Source organism: Chiroxiphia lanceolata, chromosome 4, assembly GCF_009829145.1.
Source record: "Chiroxiphia lanceolata isolate bChiLan1 chromosome 4, bChiLan1.pri, whole genome shotgun sequence".
Classification (NCBI taxonomy): Eukaryota; Metazoa; Chordata; class Aves; order Passeriformes; family Pipridae; genus Chiroxiphia; species Chiroxiphia lanceolata.
This window is the reverse complement of record NC_045640.1, coordinates 12783237-12806183: the sequence shown is the minus strand read 5'-3', so window position 1 is coordinate 12806183 and position 22947 is coordinate 12783237. Positions and strand designations below refer to the sequence as shown.

The 22947-nt window shown below is 38.7% G+C and overlaps 1 protein-coding gene across 1 annotated transcript in view; it reads left to right on the top strand.

The window, feature by feature from the left end:
* The first annotated feature begins 531 nt into the window (after positions 1-531).
* MAN2B2 (mannosidase alpha class 2B member 2) overlaps positions 532-22947 on the top strand; it is a 30052-nt gene continuing 7636 nt past the window's right edge. Inside the window, 10 exon segments of the mRNA XM_032686116.1 lie at positions 532-693; positions 4180-4326; positions 7871-7976; positions 10344-10516; positions 11758-11873; positions 12689-12866; positions 15979-16177; positions 19421-19611; positions 20460-20646; positions 21545-21678. Coding sequence (XP_032542007.1) covers positions 556-693; positions 4180-4326; positions 7871-7976; positions 10344-10516; positions 11758-11873; positions 12689-12866; positions 15979-16177; positions 19421-19611; positions 20460-20646; positions 21545-21678 — 1569 coding nt within the window. The 5' untranslated portion in view covers positions 532-555.

The window sequence follows — 22947 nt, the reverse complement described above, 5'->3', positions numbered from 1 at the left end:
TGGAATTTTTTTCCTTTTCACTAGGACTTTACGCAGAGAGAAGGGTCTACCGTTTTGGTTCTCAGTGCAGGGTCTACTTGTTGCTAGCAGGAATAAAACACATGATAATACCAATTTAAATGGGATCAGAAGGTCAACGACACAGAATTTAATCTTGCTACAACTTCAAAACTTCGAAGAAGCAGACAGTAAACCGTAATGAACTTGAAATAAAGAATTTGCACTCAATTCAAAGGAATTTCCTAAATTAAAAAAAATATACATGGATTTATAGATGTTCAAAACGCAGAACTTGGCCTCTCCCTGATCAGTCCAGTGTTCCAAGAAAACCAGCTCCAGAATTTTAAGCGAGAGCCACCCGGGAGCTGCGGTTTCACCGGCCCTCCACCCCCGCCCTGGAGATCTCTCACGCCCGCAGCGGAGCCACCCCCTCGGACCCCGAAATCCTCTCGTTTGACAGGAAACTCCTGCCGCCTACTTTATTTATTTATTTATTTCTAGGCGGGGAGGCGGTGCCGCGGGACGCGGAAGTGCGGCGGGAGCGCCGTGGCCGCCATGGCTCCCGGGCGCATCCCGCTCCTGCTCCCGCTCCTCATCCTCGCCCTCCTCCCGCGGGCCGGCGGCCGGAGCGACCTGCGGGCCTTCGTGGTCGCCCACAGCCACATGGACGTCGGCTGGATTTACACGGTGCAGGTCGGCCCGGGCTGAGAAGGCGGTGGGGTGGGTTTGCAGCGGCTGGGGCTGAGCCTCCCTGGGCGTCCTCGGGCGTGCAGAGCTGCCCGGACCGTGTAACGCGGGCCGCGGGCTCTGCCTGTTCCTGGAAAACACCCTGCGGAGAAACGCCTAAATCCCTGTAGGGTGCAGCTCCCGCCCCGAGTGTGGCCTGGAGCGTGCTCCATGCCCTGGTGTTTCGAGATCCTCGTTTGGAGGTTGTTCTAGGAATCATGCCCTTGAATTCTGGGTTTGTCTGTGCCCGCGTTCTGCAGAATCCTGATGGATTTTTTTTTTTTTTTAAGGGAAATCGTCAGTCTGTTTCATGGTACTTTGATTATTTGGCAGGTTTTCGCGGTGCTTAGGTGGTAGAGTCACCATCCCTGGAGGTATTTAAGAGACTGAATGCGCCACTTGGTAGAGGAGGTGGTGTTGGGTCAAAGGTTGGATTCAATGATCTCAGAGGTCCTTTCCAACCTAATTGATTCTGTGATTCTATGATCTTGTTATTAAGCCAAAACCCCGGGAAAACTTTGTCTTTTCTTGAGCGAGGAGAACAGGATGCCAGGTCCTCTATAGATGGTGTGGGTTGGAGCCTGGTGCCACTGAAGTGTAGTAGCAAACTTAATTTTTGCTAAATACATGACATGCAGAGCAAAATAAACCAGGTGGGGCATTGGTACCTTTGATATTTGTTAGTCAAAATCCTAAATCCTGAATCCTTTTTCATTAGTAGAATTTCTTTCATTTATGTGTGGAAGGTGGAATACTTCACTCGCTAGAGGGAAATGGCAAGAGGCCTGACTAATAAAAAAGAGGTGATGGCTCACCCAGGAATCTCTGCTGTGCATGTATTCTCTCTCCACTTTTTAGGAAAGATTAGTGAATTTCTGCTTTAATATTTCAAACTCCTACTCAGAAATTGCATCAGAGAATACAAAACTAATTTTTATTTTGCATTGGTTAGTGGTCGAAGATCTCCAAAAGAAATGAAACACATATCATTTTTACTTTACTTCTTTTTTACAAGATGCATTTGCTTGAAGGCTCAGTTCCTCTGCTGTTAAATCTAAAGCATCAGCAATTCCTGTAGTGAAAAACCACAGAGGTTACCTGTGGATCATTTCAAATCCTTCTGTAGTAAATTGAAACTTGAAGGGAACTGTAATACGAATGTGATCCCAGCCTATTTAGTGGTTTTGGTTTGCATAATTGTTAATTGTCACTCATGACTGCCAGCATACTGGTTTTTTTAGTGTTTTATTTTTCCATTTATAATGTGAAATATAAGTATTTTATTTATGATATCGGAACAGGAATCTTCACTGTGTGCTGGAAGTTATAGTACTGATGGAGAATTCCAGCATTGGATGTATAATAAAACTTTTTATTTTCCTCTCAAAGAAAGCTATCTGTTGCAATCCAGTAATAACAGTGGTACTATAATTTACATGAGATGTGGCAACTCATTGATGGGTCTTAACCATATGGGTGAAAGATACCTCACCATTGTCTAGAATGCAGTACAAAACAATTTTTGCATCTTGGTATAAGTTTAAAATCTGTATTTAAATAAGTAAAATCTGAGTCACAGCAAGTATCTGATGAGTATCTCATTAGTTGTTAGAGAATATGAATTGGAAAGAAAATTTTTATTGTTGCTTGCAAGTATCCTGGTTTGTGAGAACAATTATTTTCAGTTACCACCCAGGCAACTGGGGTTTGTGAACTTTGTAGGATTGGGTAATATCTTACTGCTTAGTTCCAGTGTACTTTGAGTCATAGTAAAGACTGACTAGCTTTAATCTCCAAAATACCTCAAGAAAATATTTTCAGGAGGTTACCACACAGAATATTTTAGTATTGTATTCAATTTAAAATATCGTGTATTCCACTCAACTATTAAGAACTAAAATTGAGCCTGATGTTGTAATCCTTGTACGTATGCTTGAATTTTAGGATATATTGTTTGTAGCCAATTGCCAGTGAAAAGTGAAAATTCATTAGTAATCACTTGTGTGTGTTGTGTTTGAATATTGCTAAAACTTAAAATCCTAATTAAAATTTCACATTGTATTAAGCATCTAATCATAATCTTGAGTTTAAAAAACCCTTATAAACCAATGGAGAAATCATTGAGGGAGTAATTATTTAGATAAGCACAGCAATATTTTAAGCCATTCCTCCTACACTCAAATGTTTTCCTTTTTCTAATGACATGAACGTTTTTACAAAGGTGGCTGAATTTCTGTTGTGGAAAGCAAGGGATTAGAAAAACTTCATTTCTAATTTGGATTAGCTCATCTCCTTATTTCAAAGGGTGATTTTCGTGTAGGAAATTTGCCTAAATATAAACTATGGATTCATGTTTTACGTATCATGGCCATTAGTTTTTAGAGGGGTCAGAGGTCTGTGTGTCAGTCACTTTAAGATGTAAGTGTTGTGCTGTGTGTTCTTAAGTACCAGCAGTTTAAGTAGAAAAGTGTTATGGTTAGTGTAAAATAAGTGTGCTATAACATGCAGATTACTTTATTACAAGAAAAGACAGACATTTCAGGAAATCCTGGGATCTCGGCTGTTGTTTTTAGACATTCTGTATCACTTTGAAATTAAGTAAAAGGCATAAGACTGTATCTGGTTAGCAGAAGTTCTGGCCAAGGTAAGTGTACATAAAATATCTCAAAAATTAATGTGATGTTGTTAATTTGATACCATGTCATAGAATATAGCAGTGTGATGGTTATTTGATGGATACAGCTGTCATATTTGCATTCCAATAAAAGTCCTTAGGCCTTGTTCTGGAATAGAGGTGTCTTTAGGAGAGACAGAGATGGGGTAGATGCAGAAAATCTCACATTAGGTGTTTCTGCGTCAACAGTCAAACTCATTCTAAGATTCCTTTACCAGCTTGATTTTACTCTATCCTTAAACATCAAGCACATTACAGTTATTTTTCATAATAGTATAATTTACAGTGTATGTATCACTGTATTGTACTGGCAACGCACACCCACAGCACAGAGTCATACTCGCTCTGAAGAAGCAATTCTGGTAATTCAGGCCGTCAAAAGAAGAGCAGGAATGGGAGAATAAAGTGTGCATGAGGGGGTTTTAACTCTGTTGGTGCAAAGTCTTACCATTCATGACATTGATTTAAGGTGAGCAATGAGGAACTGGGTAACCTGTTCCCAGTATGTCAAAAAGAAAGCCTGTATTAGTGTCCAGTGATCTTGGGAGAAGCGACACCATGATCTAGTCAGGTCCCCAGTCACGGGGATGTGTTCTGGAACAGAAGGGCCAAAGGGCTGAACGTAGTCAGAACTCAGTCTTTCTGAGGTTACAAAGGAAGTGTGCAGTAAATGCAAAGTTTTCAATTTCTCTGTTTTCAAACCCAATGAGTTTTTAAAACAGCCCTTTTATTATAGGCAAAACATGGCTTATTTACTTCTTTTTCTTCTTTTTTTTCAGGAAAGTATGCATGCTTATGCAGCAAATGTCTATACAACTGTTGTAGAAGAACTAATGAAAGGAAAAGAGCGCAAGTTTATTGCAGTGGAGCAGGAATTCTTTCGACTCTGGTGGGACTTGGTAGCCACAGATACACAGAAGCAGCAGGTAAACTGCACTAGAGCCATGCTTCCTGCTAGCAAGGAATCCACACTCTTTTCAGGGGACAAATAGGAGCAAAGTGCTTCACCATTAGCTTTTTGCCCAGGTCTTGTGCAAGCTGTCTCAGAATCTGGTACTTCATATGAAAGGACCTTAATTCTAAAGGCAGTTGCAAGAGGTTAAGCCCCAGCTATAGATTAGAGCAGTAGGAGGTAGTAACCTTTGCACTGAAGACTTTTTAGACTTTACAATTCTTGTTTCATTGGCAATTTACTTATCTGGGGGCATGCTAGTATAAGACGTGGGTGATTCTGAAAGAGGCTGTATCAATATCTGTTAAAACATCTGAGGCCTAACACTGCTGACAAGAAGGAACTTCTTTTTCTTTTCAGTTAAGTACTGCTCAAAAACCTGCCATTTGTAAACAAGGATACTGCAGCAAAGAGGTGACTGTGGATTCAATGGCACTGTGGTTTTTTTTCTAGTGAAGACATCATGAGGTTTTATTTGTCGCTTTTTCTTTCTTCTGACCTGGAGCAAACATATTGAAATCAAAGACTGGGCTGGTAGCCTACAAGCTGGTTATGTCTTGCATTGCGATGCAGATGTTTGTTTTGGATCGTAAAACTAAAGGGTATACAGCTGCAGCTTCCCATAGGAACTTACTCCGAACTCCATGGTGTGTTTTGTTACCAGGGTCCAGCCAACAGAAGCATGTTACTTGTAGTACTTCACATTTTAGTTCGTTTGAAGTTCTAGATGTTTAAAGCATTGTGTAAAAAAAACACCTCTTGTCTGGTTTTGGAGGGTTTTTTACATAGTCCTTCACTAAATTCTGAATCTTCTGTAATATTCAGTATTTCAGTAAAAGCTTACAGCCTGCATGCAGCTGATCTTTGCATGAGAGATTTTGCTGGATTTAGGCAGTTTGCTGGTTTTGTGTGGGCACTTTGCCCATACTTGCCTATTGCGGGACAATTTTCTTATTTTTTTTTTAGATTGGTAAACTATACTGTAAGTCTGGGGTGGGGAAGAAAATAGCATAGGGAGTGCTTTCTACAGGGAATATGTCATGCTGCTATAACTAAAATAAAAAGTCAGAGCCCATGTTTTTAATATCTATTCTTGCTATTATGTGGAATCCAGAGGAATAAATGAGTGTCACATTTGACCTCAGTACTGCAAAACTAGTACTTATGATTCAGCCCTTAATTTCTAGCCTAATTATTTATAATTGTTGCTTTTACGCATTTTATAGTCAGTTCTCAAGTTATTTTATAGTTGCTTCTCTGAAAAATAAAATGGTTAAAAACAAATTCCTCTAGAACCTGTGTATCTAACATTACATCTCTAATTTAGGAACTGTGATGCTTGCACATAAATGACATGTTTTTAACATTAGCAAGTTGCAAATATTGGTCCCTGAAATTAGGTCACTCTGATTACTGTCCTGCTTTTTCCACTTGAACTCTAGCATTAATGATTTTCTATAGTACCAGCACTCTGGTTTTAATTTTCCCTTTTTTTTTTTTTTTTAACTTAGTGGTTTGCTTGGAATACAGGATTTAATTCTAATTTCTTTTGAAGTTTCTGCTTTGGATTGGAACAATAGCATTAAAAACTAAGAAAAGGTACAGCTTGGGTACAGAAGCTGGTTTTGCAATTCAGACAAGAGAATATGTAGGAGTGAAATGTACTGTAGCAGTATTCAGCCAGATATGGATGTTGTAGTTCTCAGTACATGTTATTTCCACAGTATTTTCTTGTATAAACTATTCTTACCTCCTTACCCTTGTTTGATGTCTGGCTGCTTTAACTAGGGAAAAAAAAGATGTGTAGCCACTTCTGTGTGTTTTGTAGACATGAATTGATGTAAGGACTGTAATATTGTCCCAAGGGTCACAGATATGTTCTAACCTGCTGCTTATAGTACCACTGTATCTTTTTTTTCCATTCCTCCTTCCTTTTGCTCTGTTCTGGTAAGAAAAAGTACTTGTCCTTACAGGTACTGTTTTCTTAGCGCCCCCCCCCCCTTTTTTTTTGATGGGGTATTAGATATTCAATTCCTTGAAGTATTTTTCATGTGTTTTCACCCTCTCAGTGGTTCCACAAAGTTTACATTAAAGAAATGTTTCTGTGGCCCAAAGTTTGGATCAGAGATATATTTTGGACATCCATCCAAATGGGGAATAATAATCACAGATTCTTTTCATGTAGGTCAGGGCCAGTTCTGTGCTGACACCAGATATCAGTTATCTGGTCTCCCAGCATGCTAATCAGTCACCACAGTCAGCTGGAACTAATTTAGGAATGCTGAGCCCTGAAGCGTTTTCACAACATTGTGAAGGAGAGAAATGATTATAATCAAAATTGACAATCTGGCATCCTATCTTAGCAGACACTGAATGTTCCTGGGGAAATAAACATAATAGCTCTGGAACTGGCATCCTATGACAGATTTAAAAAAAAAGGTGGGGATTAAAATCCATATTTATATAAACTTAATTTTTGGAAGTCTAGGATATCTCTCAATTTGTAGTGAAGTAACTATAATAAAAACAGAAGACTCCGTAAGACTTTTAGAAAGGGACACAGACTACTCCTTCCTCCCACCAAACACCACCCCCTACTTCATCCAGCATTTGCTGAAAGTTATACTTGTCAACATACCTGTTGTTTCTAGTACCCAAAATTTAAGAACAAACAAACAACCCCCAAACAAAAACAAACAAAATGAAACCCAACCAACCAAACAAACAAAAAGAATAACCCCCCAAAACAACCCACGCAGAAAAACCACCCAAAGTTGAACGATTTTTAAACTAGGAAAAAGAGACCAGAAACACAGGTCAGCAATGGGTTTATCAGGCAGGCAAACCCGTGGAATTACTATTTCTTCATAAAGCATTCTGTCTGTCACAAGTTGAGCAACTTGTCTGTGCTCCAAAGGCAAGACAGATGCATACAGAGTAGAAGAGGTATGTGTGTGATGACACACTGTCTGTCTCCTGAATCCCACAGATCTCGGTCTCCAACTGAAGGAAACCTTGGAAGCCTGAATATTGTTGCATGCCTGGGGTTCTGTTGCTGCTTGCAGGAGGTTGCATATTGTTCCCTCATCCAGCCACCCAATACCTTCCCTAAGCTAAGAAGGGCACAGCAGACAAGATTGTAGGCTGCTGCCAGTGCGGTGTATGGGGACAAGTCTGGTGTTTAGACAGTATGAAAAGGCACAGTGAGAGCCCTACTGAGAAACATGAAAAGGTCAGTGTGTATCTGGCAGTGCATCCTTTGTGTCTGCTACCTAGTTTCAGTGCAAGCTGGGTAAATCAGTGCACTGTGCAACATATTAATATGCTTTTTTCCTCCTCCCTGTTCTCCTTTTGACAGCACTCAGTACAGACAACCTTTTATCCTGCTTTTGGTCCTGGATGCAGTCTTGACAAGTGTTATGTCTGGGTAATGTGCTGTGATCTGAAATGGATTTGCAACCTTTCTGGATAAGACTGAAATGATGTTTATGTTCTGTGTCTTAATTTCAATATTATAGGTCCATCAGTTGCTTCAGGAGGGACGACTGGAATTTGTCATTGGAGGACAAGTGATGCATGATGAAGCTGTGACACTAATTGATGATCAAATTTTACAGTTGACAGGTATCATATTTGCATTTAACTTTTATTTTGCATTCTTATGACCTTGGAGGTTTTGTTTTTCATTTTTTCCACCTCAGAAATTGCTATTATTTTCTTACTCTTTAAGAACTGATGAAAGATCTCATATTTTTTGCTTGCTGGTGGTTTATTTATATAAAAATCTTGGCTTTAAAAAAAATAAAAACCATGACAGTTCTGCAGCAAGCAGAAGGGTTACCAAAAGCTGTTTTGTCAGTTATGAACTCATTTGGAGCAGAGGCATTTTGTGTGTGTATGTGTGTGTGTGTTTGAGAGCTTAAGCTCCTGGGAAGGTAGTTATGGTGAAATTGAGGGTATGAAACACTCTGCATGAAAATACTTGGTAGCAATTCAGAGTGTGAGCAGGTTGTATTGTTCAGGCAAAGTTTTCTGCATAATGGGAGTCTTGGAATGTCATTGAGGTCATCTGAAATTAGTTGAAGGACTTGCTTGATGAAGAAACCCCCATTTGTAATCATGGTCATCAGCTTCTGTTAGAAGGTGCATATTTCCAAGAGATGCACTATTTCCCATTTTAATCTCCCAGCTTCTACATCCAGTCATTTGTATGTTACACCTGGCTATCTGATGGTTTAGGAAGTCTTTTAGCACATAGGTTTATCTGGTTAATGAAAAAAGAAACAAGATAAATCATGCCACCACTGTGCTATAGATGTCTATAACGTGCCATGAGGGAGTAGCAGGGAGGGGATGTATTAGCACCAGCTGCCATGGCTGATATAAACCCTGCCCATTTCAGGGCTACACTCTGTGCAGCTTTCTACATGGAAGAGTAAAGGGCCAGGAAACACTTCTGTTATTTTCTGAATCTGCACAGCACCACTGGCCTTGTTCCTTGCTTTATCAAGAGCACGAGATTAGCAGCTGCTTCTGCATCTTAGTGAGTCACCACATCACACTCTGGCCAAGAGGAAAAGAGGAGATGAACTACTGCAAACACAGCTTTCTTTCATTGGAGTTAGCTGAAAAAGATGTTATTTCTAATTTAATATTTCATTCTGTGTATAAACATATTAAAAAAAAAAAAAAAAGAAAATTCGAGTTTGGTAACATTCATCCGGAACAGAAGTATTAATATATTTTAAAATTCCCAGGTTTTTTCCCCTGAAAGCACTCTGCTCAGTTTGAGCACATATGAAAAAAAGTATCCTTGCATTGTGTGGAGTTCAAGTGAGAAAACAGAGCCAGTGCAGATTTTTAGGGTCTACATTTCATGTCTTCTCCTGTCTGTCCAGCCAGCTGTGTTTTGGAAGAGCCTGGCAAACTGCTTCAAATGTGCTTCCATTGCGAGAGTTAAAATAAACACATTGTGAATATTTTCCCTACAGAAGACATTAATCATCGGAAAGATGAAATGAAAAGAGGCCTTGCAGCCTCACTTATTCAATGCGATATTAAAGTTTGAACAGGAGTTAGTCCAAAATGGGGAAAGATATGATTGTGTTTTCAAATAGTTCTGAGCATAATTCTATAACTATGAAATTAGGATCTGCAGAGGGGATTTTTTGTGTGTTTGCTTGGCTGGTTGGTTTGTTTTGGGTTGGGTTTTATTTGTTTGTTTTGAGGGGAGTTGTTTGTTTGTTGGGGGGTTGGTTTGGTTTTGTGGAGGTTTTTTTGGAGTGGATGGGGTGTTTTATGGTGAGGATTCTAGTCCAAAATACTGGAGTTCCAAATAAAACCTACTGCTTTGCTGTTTGTTTTACTTTCATTTGAGTGATTTTTTTTCTGAGTTTATTGTATTATCTGGTCTTTCTAGTTTGGGGGTTTCTTTTTTGAAAACTCATTTCTATACAAAATTAAATAACATTAGTTGTAAATAACATCTTGTATCAAGATTACTGTTAACCTTTGGCATTTTTCTTTTTATATGACTGAGGATTGTATTTGTTCTAGTTTTGTTTGCTGGATGGCTTGCTTCCTTCTCCCTTTGTCACTGATATGACACTGAAATTTTCTGAGAATGGGTTTTATGATTTGAGCAAACATAAATTAACCCCCCGTTTGTTGTTTTCATGCAGACTCCAACCTCGCTATCAGCCTTAACTTAATCTGTATCTAAGCACTTTTTCCCAGGCCTGTCTCTAATCATAATTCCTTTTTGTTATTCGTCGTTTATAATGTTGATGAGTTATACTAGGCATAGCAAAACAAGTATTGTCAGTGTGACACTTTTTCACGTGAATCATTAAATTCCTGAAACTTTGAATGCTTGGAAAACAGCAACAAAGAGCTATCCTTTAAGTGCTTATCTGTAACACTAAATGCCTATTAAATTTATAAAATTAACTTTGAAAAATATTCCTAACCTAAACAAATTTTGCTTTGCAGAAGGCCATGGATTTTTGTATGAAACTTTTGGGGTCAGGCCTCAGTTTTCATGGCATGTTGATCCATTTGGAGCTTCAGCTACAACACCAACTCTTTTTGCTCTGGCTGGTTTTAATGCTCATCTTGTTTCTCGGATTGATTATGATCTGAAGGCTGACATGCAGAAAAACAAGGTAAAAATAGCCGTAGGACTGAAACCATTGCCAGACTCTCCTTCCAGTAATCTAAACCATGACATTAAGATAAACATCTCTGAGATCTGTGCAAGAAATTGCAGGTATTTCTTCTCTAGAAGTGACATGCTGACTGCCTGTGGTTATGGTGAAACATACTGAATCTGTGTTATATGGTCAAGTAATATCTTCGTGACTTCTGATCTGCAATGAAATGTAGTCTAACCTGAAGAAGACACAGAACATGGGCAGTTGGGCAAGTCTAAGTGGGCATTGAATTAGGAGTGTTGGAACCAGAGGTATCTAAAATAAGTTTGATTTCCCTGAGAAAATCTTGGATCTGTCAGTTTTTACGTGGACTGTCTTAAAGTGTAGTGCGTATGTTTGGACATGGTGTTGTCAGGCTTGGAACATTTATTTGTACCTGTAAAATTAGTAGTACTGGGTCAGTTAGAGTTGCAGCTATTCATGATTTTGCTGAATTCAGTTTTTGTTTCATGTTCTACCTTTTCATATCACAAGTACTTCTCTTTTCATATCACAACGTTGAACCCTGATCTGTCATCAGTTTTACTCGTTATGTTACGTGAAAATAAGGGGCTTTCACTACTGTGACCTGGGCATTAGGCTGTTTTTATGAATCTTGGGTAAAACTCAAGTGTCTCTGAAGAAGACAATAGAATTCCTGTTGAATTTGGTGAAGCAGGGACCTATCACCTTATGTTTGCAGTGAAGCGCAATACTTCCTTTCTGCTAAAATCTTTTATGAGCTTTTGACAATCTTTGCCCAGCTAATTTTTTTTCTAACACTTAACAGTCTGAAGGCTTCCAAAACCGTAAAAACTCTATTTCAGTTGATTAAACATTGATTTCCAGTGACTACAGTGCAATCAGACTACATCTGGATCTCTCTCCTAGCCTATGGGTGTCTACCTTCCACTGTAAAAAGTGAGCTGTGATGGCTGTGATAAGTCAGGCTTACATCTGGATTTTAGAATGCTGGCAGTGTGCTGCTTCCTCTCCTTTTCCATCAATTATAATAGAACAAGGCAATGCTGTAGCCTCCTATATATAATGTGTGACCTTGCCTGAGGTACCATTGGCTGTTCTTCAGAAAAAGCACTTAAAAGTATTACAAGTGGTGGAAGAGAAGATGGGAACTCTGAAGTCTTGAGTTGTTAATGATGTATTTCTGTGCTTGTCATCAAGGGTAATGGTTTCTTACCTTTTTTGTTTTCCAGAAGCTTCAGTTTGTATGGCAGGGTTCTCCTTCCTTATCTGAAAGACAGGAGATCTTCACACATGTTATGGATCAGTACAGCTACTGTACTCCATCGCAATTACCTTTTTCAAACAGGTCAGAAGATTTCCCAAATAAGCAGAAATGTTCACTTCTGAGAGTTTATGTTGTTGGAGTTTAAGCATTTTCTTTGACTGTTTTCTTTCAACAGCGTTCTGTTGCTTTCTTCTGACCTGTGGTAGGTCAAGGAGATGTCTAGACTCTGTAGATCTGAGTAAGGATTATTAAACATCCCCAGCTACCCACCATAATAAATGAAGTTTTCTCACTACCTAACAATTAAATTTTAAAAAGTGACACTACTGACAGGTATTAAAGTACTTCAAAATATTGACAGACTTGAAAAATGTTTTCTAGCACCAGGAAGCTTGGAACACAGGTACGGTTTTCATACCTGTGTATATATATACACATATAAATATATGAGTGTGTATATATATAAAAATATAGTATGTATATATATGTATAAATGTCAGTCCTTTTCCATTTACTTTTTGAAGAAATCTAAGAGCTTTTGAAAACTTTATTTTGCTCACTGGATTATCCAGTAAAATACTCTGTAAATTAAGTCTACATGGGGGAACGTCCTCTTTGTTACAAAGCTTTCTGGTTTGTCCTATGATTTCTTTGTTCTATGCCAGCAAGCAGCAGGGACTTGAAAAGTTGCACAGTGTTGAAAGAAAACTGGGCAATCTTCCCCCTATCTCCACTCCCAAATAAATACTAAAACCGAAATACTAACAATGATTAATAAACTGATTTTTTTACCTCTAATTCCATGTCTGTCTGCATTTTATACCAGCACCGTTTGATGTGTTTTTCCCACTCGAATAAATCCTGTTTATAACCTGCTGCTTTCTGCTTCTACTTAGGTCAGCATTTTATTGGAATGGATTTGCAACTTTCCCAGATCCCCCAAAAGATGGTGTTTATCCAAACATGAGTCTCCCTGTTACAGACACTAACCTCCATCAGTATGCACAAACCATGGTGGCAAACATTAAGGAGAGAGCAGCCTGGTTCCGAACAAGTGATGTGTTATGGCCCTGGGTAAGTGCCTCAACAGCATTTGCTTTAGAAGTGGCAAGTACACTGTGGACAGTAGGATAATGTTATTTTGCTGCAGAATGTACTGCAGAAATGCACATACAAACCACGTGACATAAAGTGTTTTTTCTAATAAGTGTGGTCCAAATGTCTACTAGTAATGATTTTTAAAACTTCTTGTACAGTCTGCCAACTGTCTGGCAAGTCTTCCACACTACTTAACATAGAAAGAAATGTGACAAAACTGTAAAAATAATCTCTTGCAAAACTGTATATTGCAATATTGCTTCCTTTTGTCTCTCTGGTTTGTCTATTTAAATGATGTCTTTATGTAACTGCTTAGCACAAGATAACCCTGTGTGAACAAAAATTATAGCTTTACAATAAATCGTATGACACATTAGGTAGACAAGGTCTTTTCTAGCAGAAAATGTGTAATCATTTTCTTATACCATCTTTGTATTTTAGTTAGAAACATAAGCATATACCAGCTTGGTCATCCAAACACTTTTTTCAGCAGTGTGCTGTGTTAATTGTATCCTACATATACACATAGCACTGATATGCTCTTGCTGGTTTTAAGTCTTTAGGAAAGAGTAACTTTCCCTAAACTAAATGTACAGTCTGTTTTTTAATTTTGATGGATGCTACAGGTCTCACAATATTAAAGGATAATGTATCTTCTTAAGGTGGCTATTCTACCACCATATCTGTTGTTGCAAAGAAAACAAACGTTTTCTGACTGATGCAGCTTTGAGTCACTGATTTGTTTTTCTCCTGTGTTTATGACACTGTTGATTATATTGAATTTATTATTTTTTATAGAGAGTAAGAAGATAAGGTAGGATATAACACTCTGTAGTAGTGCTATCATGAAAGTTATGCTGGAATGGAGAGGAAGTTTTGAATAGTACAAATAAATCCCAAACATCTAGATCCAAACCTGCAGTTTTGCAGTAATGTAAGAAAACTTCAGTCTCTGACTTCTGTATTTGTGTGCTTGTGATAATGAGTTTTAAACAAAGTAATAGAAGTTTGTTGCTCATTCATGGTACTATGTATAGAAGTAGAGAGAAATAGATATACTATGATTTTATACTATTTTTTCAAGATTACAAATACTTTTAAGTATTTGGATTTCTTTTTTCCTTTAATTAAAAGAAGAAGAAATATATACCTTCCCATTTAACCTCAGACCTCACATCTAGATTATTGTAACTTTTGTGATGAGTTACATGGACAAACAAGTGTTCATTCATGATCAGAAACACCTAGTTGTACTAGGCTGTAGGGCAATGTGAAAGTTCAGACTTACCTCTTTAGAGGCCATAGGAGCAGATGTATTGTCTTCAGGGCTGGTACTGATCCTTGAGGTGTTTTTTGGCCAGTGTGGTTGAACTAATTGTATAGTAATGTATAGTGTTCCTTTTCAAAGTTTTGTTCACCTAGTGAGTGGATGTGGTGGCTAACTAAAGCAGGTTCTCCTGGATATCCTTGTTCTACAGAGCTACACTGCTCCTCAGCTACTGTGTTCTGTGTCAGTGTGAGTGGTGTCTATCAGCCCAGCACATCCCCTTCTGTAGTGCAAAGTGTCTGCATTTTATGAGGAGGTCTTCTTGAATCATGGGTTGAAAAAAGTGCTGTATAAATGTGAAGTAGTTTTAACTGGTAAACCTATTACTTCCTCAGAATTTTAACTGGAGTCAGCAGTAGGAAGTCTGGTTTGCACTGACCGCTGGCCTTTCAATTTTGTGGGGGTTTTTTATATGTCTTAGTAGCTCATTCCATTTTGAAGTTGTTTTCCAGTTTGTGCTTTATGCATGCAGAAGATCTTTAGATATCTGTGAAGAACTTTTCTGGTTTGGAAGTAGAATTTCTGCTTTTGTCATCAGTGGCTTAACCTGTTAGGTCTGAAGGACAGGCATGTGCACTAGGATTCATAAGGAATGTGACAGTAACCTTACTTGAAAAATGTAGTAAATGGGGAAGGGGCGGGATTGGCCTTCTCATCAGGGAAGAGAATGGGAAGAGTATTTACCTCTTAAATTCAGTTGAACTCATCGAATTCGACTTGTGCATGAGTTAAATGAGTTCGACTTGTGAGGTTAAACCCATGGAGCACAGCAGGTAAAGCATTGGAGTGGAAGATGATATTTCTGCAAAAAAATTAAGTTTTGGAAGCAAATTGCTGAAAGCATCTTTATTTTGCAAATGAGATCAGGATTTTATGTGGCTTTCACAAAAACAAAGTGTTGACTTTTTGTGCAGTGTTTTCTGTCTCAAGCACAGAGACATAAAGATGAGGCTGCATTAAGCTGCTGTCAGTGTTGGCCTTCTTATGTGAAGAAGGTATCTTAGCAAGTTACTGTGCTTCAGGTGAATGTCTGTACTGTAATACTGATAATTGAAGGATACATGCAGTGCCATGGCTCAGTAACTGTATTTTCCTGTTCAGCTACTGTAGTTGAACAAAGTTGTGCTTAGTTATGCTTTTTTTGAATGTACATGCAAGCAGTCTGTGTTGAGACACCTTCAGCAGAAGGCAGAAGTTGTACAAGCGTGCTCAAAAAGAGAGGGGCTTTAATGCACAGTATATCACCTCTCTTAACTGCTTGGATGAGTATCAGAAGTACTGTAGCCTACTCTTGTGAGGGGGGATCAGCAACACATTGTGTGACATTTATACTGCAGCGATCTCCATCCAGATTGTTTGTTTTCACATCATGTCCTCAGCACTTCCTAAAGCTGTAAGAACTCTTAGCAGAACATAAGAACTTCGTTATTTTTTGTTGAGTGGGAGAAATACAGTCTGAAATGAAACAAAGGTCATGTTTCCAGGCATGTGTGTATGCATTTTTCAATTGGTATCATGAAATTTCATGCTTTAGCATAATATGGTGTGTCAACACACTTCTCCCTGTTTGTAATTCTGGTTGGTTATCAGCTGATCTGTGCAAGTAACCCTACCCACTCTTGACAGTTTTGTAAAAAATATCTTGTTTACAGGCAGTCAAGAGCAAAGGAAATACCGCTTTAATATAGACTGGTATTAAAAAGGATCCTTCTAAATTATGTGACCCACAGTCATTTGGCTGTTCTGTTTTTGGTATTTCAGGGCTGTGACAAACAGTTCTTTAATGCATCTGTTCAATACTCTAATATGGACTTGTTGTTGGATTATATTAACAAGCATTCTGGTGAGTTTGGAGTGACTGTCCAGTATGCCACTGTTGGTGATTACTTCCAAGCGGTTTATAGCAGGAATCTTACATGGGAAATTCGGAACTCTCAAGACTTTCTGCCATATTCAACAGGTAATTAAGTTCACAGCTGCCTAATGTCTGCCTTGAATGTATATGTGTAAAATTTTAAGAAGGGAAAATGAGAAATGCAGAGGAAAAACACATTCTCCTTATAAGATTTGTTTGCCCTACCAGGTGTCATCAATAGACAGTTTGATCCCAACTTAGTTGTTTAAAAAAGATTGTAGGACCACCGTTGCAATATTTCTTTGGGAACATTGGAAGCAATGGGTAAAGAAAGAGATAAAGAAAGAATGAGTCTGAAAATAGATTTCTTGTCAAGTTTGCCTAACTTGAGGTTTTTGTTTTGCTGTCTATGAGTAACAACAGAGTGCAAAAGAAAGCTAAGCATAAAGTATCTCCATAAGCATGTGATATCATCCAATTTTTTTTTTTAGTGTGCTGAAGAAATGCATAAATACTGCACTAATCAGATTCTGTTCCAGTGAAAACAGTGAGCAATGAGCTAAACCTGTAGGCTTAGGCCACCTGGCTGAAATTCAGTAGGGTATTTCAGGTATTTCAGTGGATAGAGGAAGGTAAAAAAGACTGCAAAGTGTGTAACACACTTCAAACTGGTTAGCGGATGGCAGTGATAGCAAAGGTGCTTTGCAGAGGTGTATCAGCACAACCAATACAAAAAGTCTCTTGTGATGTTGGAGGGGTCTTGTCTGAACTCTGTAAAGCAGGGATCCTAGGACCCGTTCTCCTTCAAATATAGATTTTGACTATTTGTTTCATGTTTGGGTGTTTAACTTGGAATTCTTTCTCTTTTCTGCTTTCTACACTACAGCATGCACAAATAACCAGTAGCCTCCTAGGCATTCTGCAATATTAGATATGCATCTCTCTTCCTCTTCCCCAAAATTAAGCTATAGTAAGGACACAGTGCTGTAGGATCCAGGGAACTGAAAGGAAACTGATAAACGGAAAGCTAAGAACAAGTGGATGTGTGACCAATTAGAACAATGTCCCACTGGTACTGTTTAAAAGAACTGGATTATGCATAGCTTAAAGCAAAGGTGGAAAATGTGACATGGACTGATCAATGTATGTCTGAAGGAGAAGCGACAGGTAACCAAGGCAGTCTGCAAGCTCTTAGGGTACTTCTGTGTTAGTACAGTGGAACAGGAGTTGGCAAAGTGAAGCAGTCACTGTTGAGGATTTGATGTCCACACTCTAAGTAATTCCAGGAAAATTGGATATAATCTGGTCATATGGGCTTGAATGCCCATTAATGCTTGTTGCATCTCATCAGGAATCTGGTTTGTGAGCTCCATACCCAATGTTTTATGTAAAGCAAAGCATCCTAGGTAACGATGGCCTGATCAAAACAAAATACTAATGTAGGTGAACCCCTAAAGTTTCCTGTAGGAGAGAGTCTTGTCTTTTTCACTAAAGAAAACAGTCTTAAATTCTGAAGGGGGGCGAGAAAATTCTGTCATAACAGAAGTCTCAAAAAGTAAAAATACCATCAAGTATTTTTGAAATTCCATAATACGATGTGGCACAAATTCACTGCAGCTTCTTGTTGCTTGCTTGCATCTTACATGCTGCATTAAGTCAGCTTTTCCAGCAGAGCTGAGAAGTACTAAGAAGACGGGAAAGAAGTCATGCCACACCCAACATCCCTTTAATTCTTTTCCCCAATAAATTTATCCTTGTAGGCCTCATATCGAAGTATGCAGAGAGAAGACACAGCTAACTTCTTTGTCTCGTTGATTTGTTTCATTACCTGGTTTATTATAAAATGGGATGGATGTCAATAGAATACCTATCTGTATAATTGTAGCTGCTTCATCACTTTTTTTGTCACTGTGGATGTATATTTCAGACTGTTCTGTAATGTGTCTGTTAACTTTTCAATGAGTAAAAATAACCATTGCTTCCTGTGAATCACTGCATGGACTGATCCCTGGCTCCCTCACCTCCCTCTAGGGATCATGTCGTATCTAACAACTTGCTGATAAATGCATTGCCAGCTCTAACTGCTAATATCCTTTTGCAACTGGGCTCTTACTTGTATCTTTTGACATAATATGCCGGCAGGAATCAGTTGCTATTAACTTGCATAATAGCAGCCCCTTCAGTGTTCCAGGTGGGTGCCCACACATGGATGCAGTTTTTTCCCCAAATGGCTTTCTGTGCTTTGCAATTGAAGTATAGAATTGAGTGCACTTTTCTCCCACATACTGTTTTGCTTCTTGATGATTAATCCCCTCTCGTTCTTGCTTACGCCGTTTTTTCTGTGAGTCACTTATTGGGCTCAGTGTCACTTCTCTCACATGGAAGCTCAAGGTTTAAGTCCCAGGTAAGTATTTCCTTCTACTCTACGTTCATTGTACTGTGCTGCTATGTATATGTGACTCTTCTGCTTGTAACCTTGAAAACTGAAATGGAGTTCATTCTGTTGAAACTTACAGCCTCTTTAAGGCCAAAAAGAATTTGTCCTGGAGTGTTTTGAGCAAAGATCCTATTTCTAATTGTTCCCTTTGATCTTAGGCTGGTAGATTCCTGTGGTTGCGTATGTGCGCTTTAGAAGGCACTTTCTGTAACTTCTTTCTGGAAAAGCTATTTATCACTGGTTTATTTAAGAAAAAAATCCTCCCAAAACAAACAAAAAACCCACAGACACTCAGTAGAGATTTGAAGGTTTTAAAACAAGTATTTGTTTTACTTGTTCATTCTGTGGGGTTCTGAAACATTAGCACAAATGGACTATTGAAATACTTTCCAGTGACCACTTGGGGGCATCTTTTGATGTAGTTTGAAGTGCTGGATTAGTTTGGAGTCTTCACATCACTACTTCTACTCCATTTTGAGGAAATAAAATTTAAGATAAATCCTTTATATTAAAAGGTTGAAATGTAGTGAGCTTGTATCAAGCAGTAACCAAGGACTGTAATCTACTTTATTAGCGACTAATAATTATACGTGCTTCAGTGAAACTTTGAAAGTTCTCTTATGCAGATCCACAAGGAGGAAATTCCTGCAAACACAGGTTACCTTGGTCGATGCTGGCTTTTTATCAGCTTGCACATAACTAGGCCTGTAGGAAAGGTGATAGTTTTTCAAAGAGCATGTTTATGGCTGGGTTTCTTTGTAGGCTTTGTGACTATTCTACTTGATGGCTGATGTGCAACGCCCCAGTAGGATGCATATGAGAAGCTGTACAGTAAGAGCCTAATAAGTAACAAGTAAGTGATAACTGAAGTGGTGTTTTGACATGTATTGGATCTGTTCAACTCTTAACAGAGCCATTTCAAGCATGGACTGGGTTTTATACTTCTCGGAGCACATTAAAAGGAATTGCAAGGAGAGCAAGTTCACTGCTTTATGCTGGAGAGTCCTTTTTCACACAGTACATCCTGAAACACCCAGCAGGTTCTGTTTGCAAATGTAAAGCATTAAAGCAACTTCGGAGTCTTAGATGGGCAGTGTCAGAGGTAAACACTGATTTATTTTTAAATTCAAATGAAAATGTTTATTGTCCAAACATAAAGCTTTGCCTAAGCATTTCAACTGTAGTGTCTCAAAGTTGCTTTTGTGTTTTTAGAAATAACTTTCCCCTTTTGCAAGTCATAAGTAAAAATAAAGCAATTTTTCAAAAAACTGTCTTGAAACATGACTTCAACCCTTTGACCATGCATTCAAAACATGGTTACTGGCAAATGTTTTCTTTAACCAGGGAAAGAGTATGTGGTTTCAAACTTTGCATATGAAATTCCTTTTATTAATTTTAGTTTTATTATTTACAAATTTGTTCTTAAAAATAAAAACCAAACAAAAACTGGACTAACTGAAAACTACTGATAATCTTTACTTCTGAAATTTAGAAGAGGAAGGACAGATTTCTTTCTTCAAAGTTCAGCAGCTAGGTGATCAGCCTCATACCACTAACCATTTACAGTCATCAGTGCTTTTGCTGGTAATAACTGTTTTGTCAGCTAAGTTAATGACCAGATCTTAGTAGGAAATTAAAAACCTGTCTTGTTACTATATTTTTGCTGCATTCTTGGTTTTGGTAACTTGTATTTTTTCCCTCTAAGTGTGTAACTTCAGTCATTTCTAAATATTAAAAGAGGAATATGTATGGAGGGAAATCTTCATGCATCTTACCTGTGACTATTTCATGCACTATATAGAAATTTGGAGTAGGCAAAATGTGAATCTGTGAATATAGCTGTAATAGCTTATTAAGTTATGTGTCTGAAGTTCAGTTGGCTGTGTTAGTACAAATGCAAACCTGAAGTTGTCTTCCTGTTGCCCCTTTCAAACTATTCTTAAATGTAAGGTCCAGCACCATGATGGCATAACAGGCACAGAATCTCCCAAGGTGAGGGACATGTACGTGACTAACTTGATGTATGGAGTGTTCAACGTAAAGAAGCTGATGGCTTCCATAATCTTTGACATGAACAACGCGAAGAAGAACGGAGAGGTCTATTCTTCTGTTTACCCTAAAGACTCAGGAATATCAGGTACTTTTTTACACAGCTTTCCAATTTTCAAGTTACCTATGAAAGCTCTGATGTTTTCCCCCAAAGCAATCAACATGCTATGTACACCTAAGGGCTAGAACCAGGGCTAGAAAATCCTGCTAGACCTGAGGCATACTCAGGTAAACTCATGAGCTCTCAGATCTCAAGCATCTGAAACCAGGACCCCTAAACTGATGTTAGACAGAATCCTACCCCAGTGCATATTCTGTCTGGCTCCCAGATTCAGACCTCAACTCTAAACAGAGGGGAGGATGAGGTGCTGATCGGGGTGATTACTAAACTAACCTTACCCTGCAACATAACATTACATGATAAGAAGCACAGTCAGAGTTAAGAAGTGTTTCTTGCTATAATGTACTGCCAGCTTGAGTAAAAAATGTAAAAGGATTTTTAAGGAGTCTGTTCTAAGACTGTACATTTCCTTTTATCTTACTTTGGAAACTTTTTAAACTGTCAAATGTAAGCAGTGCCGTGGGCTGCGCAACAGCCCGATTTGGATTTTTACGGGGCTGTTTTTAGATTAGGCTTCTCATTTAATCTTCTGTATAACTGTGATAAAGTTAATACTGCATGACAATGAGTTGTGGTAAGCAGCTTATTTTCACTAAATGCTTTTACATTCAACTCAGGTGTCATTTTCTGAATACATAGTCTCTTATGATTGGGTAAAGAATAGAAGAATAAAGCAGAAGAGGTTTTTCCCAAGTTCTAGAAAATGTTTTCCTTTTTTCAATCATGAAGTCTTACTGCAGACTTTTACATTAAAATTTTGTAAGATGGTTTTACCTAGACAGATTTCTCAAATGCTTATTAATAGCACATTTTTAAAATGTGTAATATTAGTGACTGATAGTTCTGTTTGTTTGCATGCACAAAGGGGCTGCAGACCTTGACCAGTATGTTGTTGTTTACAATCCACTGGCATGGGACATCACTACCTTTGTCACAGTTTCTGTGGGCAACTTGGCAATGAGTGTATATGATGAACTGGGGCATCCTGTACCTGCACAGGTACTTTACCTTTGTTTCTTTATGTTACTTTTCTCTTGTCGGTTTTCATTGACCTGATCCTAGCTCCTGTCAAAGTGGGATTTTCCTAGTCATCCTTCAAGGGTTTTTTTTGTTTGCTTGTTTGTTTTTTTGTTTGTTTTTTACTTGTCTGTTCTCTCAGCAGAGAGACTTTTTTTACTCCACCAAAGGACTTGCTGCTCTTGTAGTGTGTTTGGTTTGTCCTTTGCATGCCTGCTGTGTGGGACATGGCACTTCTTATCTTGTCTTTCTTTCTATAAAAAACACTGTTTCCAATAAAGCCGTTTTCATTGAAGGCCTGACTTCCAATTGACAGCTCTGTTTGTGCAATTGACAGATTGCCTTGGGGAGGGAGAAGAAGAGATTTAAGAAATGTAGGTCTTAGTTACAAGCCCAAAAGACACTGGTGTCAGTCAACTGCCATTTGACAGCTCATTCTGTCTTAGCCAAACTCCAAGACACAGACTCCAGCTGTTCCCTGGGAGGGAAGAAAGTGACCTCAAGTGAAAGCTAGCACTGGCCTTTCTCAGGAGCATCTGTTGCAGAGAGTGCATTGTCATCGATGGCTTGATAAACCTCTAGGAATGCTTCCTGCATATAAGGCCTGAAGAAGCCTGATGCAATTCCAGATGCTCCCCTCTGTCCCTGAGAGGCCAGATAGCTCAGCAAGTTGTGCTGGGGGACAGAGTTTCTATTGCCTGTGACTTATGACTGTCACCGTGCATGAAGGCACATTGTGGTCAGGTAGTGATAACAGCAGCTATCTCTTGTTCCTCTCTATGTGACGATGGCGTAAGACCATGCTGCCTTTTCCTGGAAACCATCCGTCTCTTGGGTTAGCACATGGTCATGCTTATCTGTCAGTCACCTCCCAGAAGTCCTTGTGTCTGAGTTACTTCAGGCTTTTAAGATACAAGGAAGAGATTGACATGTAGTTAAAGCATTTGTTCAGGATTTAGGATGCCCTTAAGTAAAGCTGTCATTCTTTATTTGAAAAAGATGAAGTTCTGTGTTCTGGAGTTGCTCTGTACTGTTACTCATATATGCATGTGGATAGTCACTTGAGGCTAAATGAAATCTCTTTAGCAGTAATGACAAGGTGGTTTGGGGTCTTTTTTTGTTTCCAATATGTGCTGTTCAAAAGTGCATTCATATCACACACTCCTTCCTTTTGAGAGAAAGAAAGCTTTAGCTCAGAACATTGATGTATGTGGCTGAGAGGAACTAAAGCTTGGCAAGTGCTCTGCTGCC